General features: G+C 46.1%; 1 protein-coding gene across 2 annotated transcripts in view; it reads right to left on the bottom strand.

The window, feature by feature from the left end:
* Window positions 1–310: 310 nt before the first annotated feature.
* DPYSL4 (dihydropyrimidinase like 4) overlaps window positions 311–9,691 on the bottom strand; it is a 33,230-nt gene continuing 23,849 nt past the window's right edge. For both annotated transcript variants that reach the window (XM_082222907.1, XM_082222906.1), the window contains exons 13-14: window positions 5,259–5,430; window positions 311–2,310 (exon numbers count right to left, since the gene is read on the bottom strand). In XM_082222907.1, coding sequence (XP_082079033.1) covers window positions 2,219–2,310; window positions 5,259–5,430 — 264 coding nt within the window. In that variant the 3' untranslated portion in view covers window positions 311–2,218. The remainder of the gene's footprint in view (window positions 2,311–5,258; window positions 5,431–9,691) is intronic.

Below are 9,691 nucleotides of genomic sequence, written 5' to 3'. Positions count from 1 at the left end.
CTTTTTGCACAGCTGATTTGTGCGGTCAGGGACAGCCTCTATACCACTCTTCTTTCTATCATGCCAAGACAGTAATGGGGAAACCTGATTTTTCTTTACCTCATTGTCACAAATTAAAACATTTCAGAGGAAAACCCCAAAGCAGTACCAAATATAAATAAAAGAGACCAGTAATCAAGGACCCATCAAATTGGTCCACCCCTAATTTCAACGGGTGTTGAGTCATACTAATTATGCAGAGGTTACCTTATCTCCAATCAATATGAAGATGAAGAGAGGTCAGAATCATTCATCTGGCTTATCATTTAGCTGATTTCGAAGAAACTTTATTGAATGTAAATAACAAAACTGAACAAAAACAAGTCGTTTTGTGTAAACGAGTCACAAGCATAGTTTTATGGAATGATATGGAATATAGAAGATCACTTTTGCTGTACATAGCTTTAAATATAATAAACCTGTTATAAGTTTTATAAAAAGTTTACGGTGTGCTGCTGACCTCCAGATACACCTATTTTCTGGTTTAGAAGGTCTACACTTGGTACTTGGAAAAAAACCCTGTATAAATAATTTGTTTTTAAAAAGTCCAAGACTAACAAAAGACTAAAAACACACTGGCACTTACACAATTGTGTCCAGGTTCCAGAAATTCAGCTATCTTATTATTATTATTATTATTTCAAAGTCTAGATGCATGTTTTATACCAGTTCTAAAGTGACACTATGACACCTAATTTCATGAACAATCAGACCACACTTGTATTTCTTATATCCATGCTGCCACAACGATACTGAGTGACAATGGTTCCTAAAATTATGTTCAAGGATCTACCAATGAGATCTTATAGACATTTTCAATCAATGTCAGTCATAAGCCATTTGTGGCTCGATCTATGGTTACTGGTGAAATTGCAGCTATAAAATTTAGAGCAGTGGTTTCCATATGGCAATCTACCAGACGAAGGAGTCCTATGGGTCAGGAAGATGTTGGCAGTGAGTTTGAGGCTCACAAGGGCCCATGTAGACATAACACCTACCTATGGTTTGTTGCCTTAATTCTGGTTAAGATCCCACAGTGAACCTGTGACTCAGTGAGCTAAGGGGAAGTATAGAGAGATATCAGTGAAACCTGCTTGTCTACCTTGCAAGCAGAGGTGTTGTAAAGATGGAAAGATGCTCTCAACCATGGTTTGTTTGACGTGGGAATGATCACACAACTGTGATTGATTCAAACCAAGGTTTAAAAAACCCATGTCAAATTTTGCTTTTACTTCCTAGTTTGTGGCCAGTCCTTAACCTATGGCTTAACACTTAAGCATGGTCAAAACAAATCCAGGTTAAGCAATATGTCTGCACAGGAGCAAGGTAGGGGAGTATTCCATGTTGTCAGTATAAAAGAAAAAGGAAAGGAAATATAGGAATAAGCTGCTTGTGTTAAAATAGTACAAGGATTCCTTCCCAGTAAAAACTATTTTTGTAGAAAGAGCAGAGATCATTGATAGAAAGCCTCAAAATTGAAATAAGTATTCAGGTATGCCTTGGTTGTAACTTAGCGCACAACTAGCAGTTCAGCTGAACAGAATTTAAAAGTACTTCACTAGAAGGTCACATGCATGTCTCTGGAGATTTGCTGAAAATTGGAGGATATATTTAAAACAGTTGACAAAATCTATACACTGGGGAGGGGTGCACTCATTTTCCACTGAAAGAAGAAACGGTGGGGAATTTTATCCTGAGTAAGAAGGCAAATCGTTTTCATATTCCTGGGATGTGCACTCCCATCCAAGCCCTTTAATTTGGCAGTGTTAAATATCCACATGGTCACTTTTAAAAAGGTTCTTCTTAAGGATCACAGACTCGGTGATTATCGTTTGTGATGCAAGAGGTGCTTGGGGAGTGTAGGCAAGGCAGAGTCTTTTAACGATACAGTAATTTTAAAGGAATGTTAAACGCACTTCTACAAACTATCTGCCCCAGCGGGGGGGGGGGGGAGAGGGCAAGTGCCACTGATTTCAGTAGGCTATGATTCAAGCAATGGGACTTAAAAGTGTTTCTGACAGTGCACTCCTACACACATCGACTCCAAAGTAACTATCATCAAGTTCAATGGGGCTTACACTCAAGTAAATGGGTGTAGGATTGCAGCCTGAATGTGCCTGATCATGCCCAGTCAGATCTAATCACAGTTATGTCTGCATATGGATCAAATATTGAATCATTATGACAGAGATGTAATATTGGAGCGTCCACCCGGGGGAGCAATAATTTTCTGTGCAGTACGTCTTGCAACATGGTCATCGGCTTGAGATCCTAAAAGAAAAATGGCACACAATGGAATGCTTACAAATAAGTAAATCAAGAAATGCGTTCATTAATACAACACCGCCTTATTATGAGCATCACATGATTGTTAAGAGAGTATGTCTATGGAGATTCGTTCATGCTGACACAGGAAATGGAATGTGTACATGTAAATCAAGTATATTATATTATATTATATTATATTATATTATATTATATTATATTATATTATATTATATTATATTATATTATAATGTTTTATCTTCTTTTACATTTATTACTGCACAATCATTTATCATGAAAATTTTATCATGGAGAATTTTGCCATGTATCATTGGAATCATGCCCTTTAAAAACTGAACCATAATATGCTAATTCCTAAAGATAGGAAATCTTATACTCCTTTATAAGAACATAAGGAAATGAAGGGGGCAGACGCTAAGCACTTCTAAAGGCACGTTAATTTCAGCAGATGAGATTTATGTTTGCGCTTCAGTTCCCCCACTGAAATTAATAAGGTCTGAAAGTACTTAACTGTCTGGACCGTGTCCAAAGGTATTTTCGAACAGCTCTTAATAGCTAAGCATTTAGGATTAAAAGAAGATTAAACACTTCTAGAGTTTCACACTTGGATCGAGTTAAAATAAAATGTGACCCAAAATAATTACAGCATGCTGGAATGAATAATGACATCATTGATCAAAGGAAATATATTATTACTGTTTATGACTTATGAAGCACCCAAAATGCTCTAAGCAGCACACAGAGGTTAAAAGGTAAGACACTTTCTAAAATCTAGGGAGTGATAGTGGTTGCCACTGAAGGTCCTCTTTTAATCTTCAGGATGAACAAGTGCTACTTAAGCCAGAGGGCAGGGAACCTCAGGTCTAGGGGCCAAATGCAGCCTCCATCCTCCCCACCTGGCCCTTAGGAATCTCCCCAGACCACATTCTCTACTAACCCTGCTTTGCTCCCTCCTTGAGTACTTTTGCCTGCCAATAACGTATCCCTGACAATGCCTCTCATTTTCCCAGAGGATATAGAGGGATGTGTAAGTGTGTGGAGAAACTAAGCTATTGTACAAAATTTAAATTTACATTCATTACTCTACCCACTTCTGCCTCCAGCCCTGTCCCATCCAACTCTGGTGTGTGGACCCCAGAGGATGTGGGCCTGGGCTGAAAAAACTTCCTCACCCCACAGATCCAGCTGCTTCCATATCACAAATGTACATTCAAGGACCCCTTCCTTGACCCAAGCCCAAGAGTGATAGGTGATCTCCAAGTGTGGAACATGCAATGGGCAGCCCCACCCTGTTCCCTCCCTCTCTTAGTGCTAAGTGATGCCCTTCTGGAGGAGACACTGTCTTCTCCTACCCTCTCATGGTTGTCATACAACCATGGCGACGGAGTGCTGCATCCAGTGCTCCATCTGTACCACCCCTTGCGCACCAAGGGTGGTACATTCCGAGTAAGCTAGTAAGCAAGCCCAATTGGAAAGGGGGCTTAAACCAGGGGTTGGCAACCTAAGGCCCATTGGCCAGAAGTGGCCCATGGGGGTTGTTTAACTGGCCCATAGACCCCCACCGCCCACTCGGGGACCCCTGCTGCCCGCTCGGTCAGCTCCCGTGCTAAACTGGCATGGAGCAGAGCGGGGACCGGCTTCCGGGACACTAACCGGCTTCCCATTGGCTGCAGGAAGCTCCTGCAGCCAATGGAAAGCTGCGCGTGCCTCCTCTGCACCAGAAGGAGCACCAGAAATAGCATTTGTCCATGTGTGCATGCGTGCGCACACACTCTGGCCCACCGCGGCGTCTGCCGGACCATGAACCGGCCCAAGCCACAAGAACTTTGCTGACCCCTGTCTTAAACATTCTCCAAGCAGGCATGAAGCTCCCATTCAATGAATGCTATTTTTGGCAACAGCAGCACAGCACCTGAGTCAATGAGGTGCAAAGGAAAACTGTTGAACAAGGTAAAGGTAAAAGTAAAGGTAAAAGTAAATTAGGTCCAGTCGTGGCCGACTCTGGGGTTGCAGTGCTCATCTCGCTTTATTGGCCAAGGGAGCCGGCGTACAGCTTCTGGGTCATGTGGCCAGCATGACTAAGCCACTTCTGGCGAACCAGAGCAGTGCACGGAAACACCGTTTACCTTCCCGCCGGAGTGGTACCTATTTATCTACTTGCACTTTGACGTGCTTTCAAACTGCTAGGTTGGCAGGAGCAGGGACCGAGCAATGGGAGCTCACCCTGTCGTGGGGATTCGAACTGCCGACCTTCTGATCAGCAAGTCTTAGGCTCTGTGGTTTAACCCACAGCGCCAACCGCGTCCCGTTGAACAAGGCACTTGCCTTCAAAAATTGAATTTTGCAAAGTGAGTAACGGTCCACAAACTGGAGTGTCATGTTACTAGGGCCCAACAACCTGGCAGGAGCCACAGGATGCAAGTCCATACCCAAGTGACAGTACTAGGCCACAGACTGACCATGCAACCCACTGATGTGACTGGATCTTGATGCATGCCCACGAAAAGGCACTGCTAGGCCCCCACCGTAGTACAGAGAATGCAGATAAGCTTGCAGCAGATAAAGTGCTTGTGCACCATTGCAGGTGCCCTTAGTCTTGGGTACCAAAGTGTGAGATTAATAAAAACAGCAACAGGTCACCTTAAAAGGCCACATAGCCATGCCAAATGAAGCGTTTAAGATGCAGTCACATCAGTTCAGTCACTAATTCAAATCTTATTTCATGCCTAGCATGTAGCAACAGCAGAAAACACAACCCCTAAATTCTAGTACAGATACCACTACTATAAATCTGGCATGGGCTTCAGGTTGTGACACAGATCTTGGTTAATGTGTCAACAAAATGGGAGCTTCCCTTTAAGTCAGCATTCTCTTTATCCAGGTGAATTTGCTGTTTATTTTGTACCACCCCCTTAAAAAAAAAATCAACTTACCAGACAGGCTGAAGCCTGACTGATGTAGGTTACGGATGGGAGGAACTTGTATTTTGCCTGAACAGGTAGCTATTCTTGAGGTAGGAGTTGGGGCCACAGCTTTAGCAGTTACTATGACATCGTGAACTGGTCCGTCATAAAGCCCACGAGGAACACCATGAATTTCTGCAAGCTATAAAAAAGTAAGAGGGAGAATCACAGTTGACTGAATGTTTGCTGGTTTTCCTTGGGGTATATTCATGATCAAATGTTTGATGGTTGTCACCAAAACAATGTTAGTGGTATTATTATTTTCTCCTGACCAGCTGTTCTCAGTACAGCTGTCTCTCCCTTTCTCCTTGTAATGGGACAGAACTCAACGGAGCAAGACAAAAGATTATTACAAGAAGTTAGCTAGAGCTACTCTTCCTCTGAGGAGTATCATTCAAACATGCTAGAAGTTAGCTAGAAGTAAGTAATGGTTTGGCCTTGGGCATAGGCACAGAAATGCTGTCACAAGAGACCTTTTAAAGAGGAAGCGTTTTGCATTTTGAAGAAGCATTTCTGCTTCGTTGTTTACATTGCAGATGGTTATATACCCAGACTGACACAAACATAGACATATTTTATAGTGCTGCCGATGATAATGCACAGTTAAGCTAGAAAATTCGTCACAAGAAGTGGCAAGGGTCGTGGACTTCGCTTTAAAAGGAGGTTAGACACATTCATGGAGGCTCTCCATAGCTACGAGTCATGATGGCAATATGCTGCCAGTTGCTGGGGAACAACTACGAAGGGGTCATTGTACAGTGGTACCCCGCAAGACGAATGCCTCGCAAGACGGAAAACCCGCAAGACGAAAGGGTTTTCTGTTTTGGAGGCGCTTCGCAAGACGAATTTCCCTATGGGCTTGCATCGCAAGACGAAAGCCCATAGGGAAATGCTGGCGGTCAGGAGCAAAGACTTTCGCCCACAGCCGGCCTTCAGAAGAGGACCTCTTCTGAAGGCCGGCGGGGGGCAAAAGTCTTTGCTCCCCCCCGCCTGCCCCGGGCGATCTTAAAATGCTGGCGGGCGGGAGCGAAGCGTTCGCTGCCGACCCCCAGCATTTTAAAATCTCCCCGTGTCCTGGGAAGATTTTAAAATGCTGGGGGTCGGCAGCGCTTCGCTCCCCACCCCCAGCATTTTAAAACGCTGTTCCGAAGTGGGGCGGGGGGGGCGGGAACACCTGGCCCCGCCGCCCCACTTCGGAAAGCTCTTCCGAAGTGGGGAGGGGGGGCGGGGACACCTGGCCCCGCCGCCCCACTTCGGAAAGCTCTTCCGAAGTGGGGAGGGGGGGCGGGGACACCTGGCCCCGCCGCCCCACTTCGGAAAGCTCTTCCGAAGTGGGGAGGGGGGTCGGGAACACCTGGCCCCGCCGCCCCACTTTGGAAAGCTCTTCCGAAGTGGGGAGGGGGGTCGGGAACACCTGGCCCCGCCGCCCCACTTCGGAAAGCTCTTCCGAAGTGGGGAGGGGGGTCGGGAACACCTGGCACCGCCGCCCCACTTCGGAAAGCTCTTCCGAAGTGGGGAGGGGGGTCGGGAACACCTGGCCCCGCCGCCCCACTTCGGAAAGCTCTTCCGAAGTGGGGAGGGGGGTCGGGAACACCTGGCCCCGCCGCCCCACTTTGGAAAGCTCTTCCGAAGTGGGGAGGGGGGTCGGGAACACCTTCTGAAGGCGGGCAGGGGGCGAAAGTCTTTGTCCCCCCCCCGCCTGCCTTCCCAGGGGCTTTTAAATCGCCCCGGACAGCGGAGAAGTCCTCCGCTGTCCGGAGCGATTTTAAAATGCCGCCCGCCAGCATTTTAAGATAGCCCCGCACAGCGGAGAAGTCCTCCGCTGTCCCAGGGTTTTTTAAAATGCTGGGGGTGGGAAGAAAAGCCCTTGTCCCCCCCCAGCCTTCAGAAGAGGTCCGGGGACAGACTGTCCCCGGACCTGGTCTGAAGGTGGTTTCCCTAGGAACGCATTAATTGATTTTCAATGCATTCCTATGGGAAACCGTGCATCGCAAGACGAAAAAAACGCAAGACGAAGAGAATTGCGGAACGAATTAATTTCGTCTTGCGAGGCACCACTGTACTCGTGTCCCAGTTTTGGGCTTCCCACAGGCATCTTGAACAACAGGATGCCGGACTAGATTATCCAGCAGGGCTCTTCTGATACTCTTCCGTTCTGTGTTAATGCTTGTTTTCCAGGAAGTTATTGTTAGACAGGAGGGCAAGGAGGGGAATGTAGACAATCGGAATAAGCGCCTTGAGTATCAAAGGCAACTGCCCAAATGAATTACCATCACGAGCAATCACTGACTGCCCTATTTGGAGCCCAATTACGGGTGAGTTTGCAAACCTCCAGCTCAGCCTAAATGGAAGTGTATGTTTTGTTGAGAACTTCATTCTTGGGATAATTAAAAATGACAGAGGGCGCTGCATCTTTCGCATACAACGCAAACACAGTTTGATTGGTAGCCTACAGGACTTGTAAGTGTTTCCGGCTAGAATATGACAGAGTTATGAGTGGTTCTTCCTCCCCCCCCTGACCCCATTTCACTCCTTCCAAATGTGTGTAAAAAGTAAGAAAAGGGTTGACGAGGCAGGTAAAGCCAGGACTCAATATATAGCTCCCTATGGATAAAAAAATGGTAGCTACTTTCCAGGCAACCCAGCAAGTAAGTAGGTAATGTGCATAAATCTTAGCATTTATTTACTGAAGGTTAAGGGTATCATCCAGGGCCCTGAAGCAACTTCTTTCCATGTGTGCACTCCATACACTGAAGGTTCCTACCACCAACCAACCTGCTCTCTTGCAGGCAACCTTCCCACAGACACAGAGGTAGGTGTGTGCTGGAAGATGGTGAGCACCCAACTGTGCATGTAAAGGGAGCTAAGGACCAGGTGGGGCATTGCTACTCACTCATGCAGGCCACTGAAAGGTCTTCTCCAAGGCAGCATTGCACACAGAAGAAGTTGCATTCAAATGCTCCTTAAAGGTAAAGGTAAAGGACCCCTGACCCCTGACAGTTAAGTCCAGTCACAGATGACTCTGGGGTTGCGGCGCTCATCTTGCTTTACAGGCTGAGGGAGCTGGCATTTGTCCGCAGACAGTTTTTCTGGGTCATGTGGCCAGCATGACTAAGCCGCTTCTGGCACAATGGAACACCAAAACTAGAGCAGTGCACAGAAACACCGTTTACTTTCCTGCCGGAGTGGTACCTATTTATCTCCTTATCATATGCCACGTACATGCAACAGTTTGCTAGAATGTCAACTGCGACAACCCTGACAATAAGTAATGTTTAAATGAATCATAGAATTGTAGAGTTTGAAGGGACCACAAGGGTCAACTAGTCCATGCAGAAGTCCTGATCAGTATTGGATGGGGGGGGCAAGTTGCAATATCCAAACTGGGCCTGAGATGACCTGTCTGCTCCATTCATAACACTGCAGCTCCTAACAGTGAATTCAGGGGTTTAGCTGCCCATGAGGCTGCAGCCAAAATGAGGTCACTGAAAAACAGGAGGGAGGTATCAGTATGCTCAGGGAACCCCAGATTTGCCGCAGAACAAACTTTTTTTTTATAAAGCCCTTCTGGGGGGCAAAGTTCCCCCACAAAATAGCACAATGAGGACTTATCCTGCTCAGTAGCCACAGCTTATAGAGTGAAAATGGGAAAAAAAATAGATTAAAAGAACAGAGGCTGGAGGAGCAGAATGTTCTGCTTGAGGGGGGAATGGTTGCCAGGACTAATCCTGCACCACAGCACTGTTTTTTAGGAGGGAGGATACCCTGCAAGATTCTGTTGGAGGCCACACTTGTTCATGCTTATTATGATGCTTGAAATTTCAGTAGTAATGCAACTACTGACATTGTATGCTCAATATAATTCCTGACCACATGGCCCTCATGCTGCGGACAGAGTGAAAGAGTCCTATAAAGAGTGGTAGCAGGCAACTTGGTTAGTTGCCCTTAAAGGCATTCCTGGGCCACAGTCCCATTCTGCAGTAGTACGTTCTGTCCACCTCTGTCCATAAGAAGTACCATTTGACAAACCATGATTGGTCACCGCAGGAATGAGCCTTGTGCCTGCAAACTCCTTCATCTACTGATGCATTTCACTTCAGTTACTGAATGCTGCCATTACGTCTAAATGGGCAAACTATGGCTTGCACTTTCCTTTCCAACCAGGATTGCAAACCATAGTTTGAAGGTAGTTTGCAAAACTGGTTTAGAGGACAAAATGGCCCAAACACAACCATGAGCTATGGTTTCTACAAAAGAGAAAGTAAGCAACTGAGCGTCTGAGGGCAGGAGAGGAGAAAGGACTCCTGGCTCCTGTCCCATGCTGGGTGCAAAGGGAGAGGAGGAAGTGTGCAAGAACACAGCTTGGTGAGGATCAACAGGTAGGAAACATTTGTGGAGGGTAC

The sequence above is a fragment of the Podarcis vaucheri genome (assembly GCF_965113315.1).
Source record: "Podarcis vaucheri genome assembly, chromosome: 5".
NCBI lineage: Eukaryota > Metazoa > Chordata > Lepidosauria > Squamata > Lacertidae > Podarcis > Podarcis vaucheri.
This window is presented reverse-complemented; position numbering and strand designations above follow the sequence as displayed.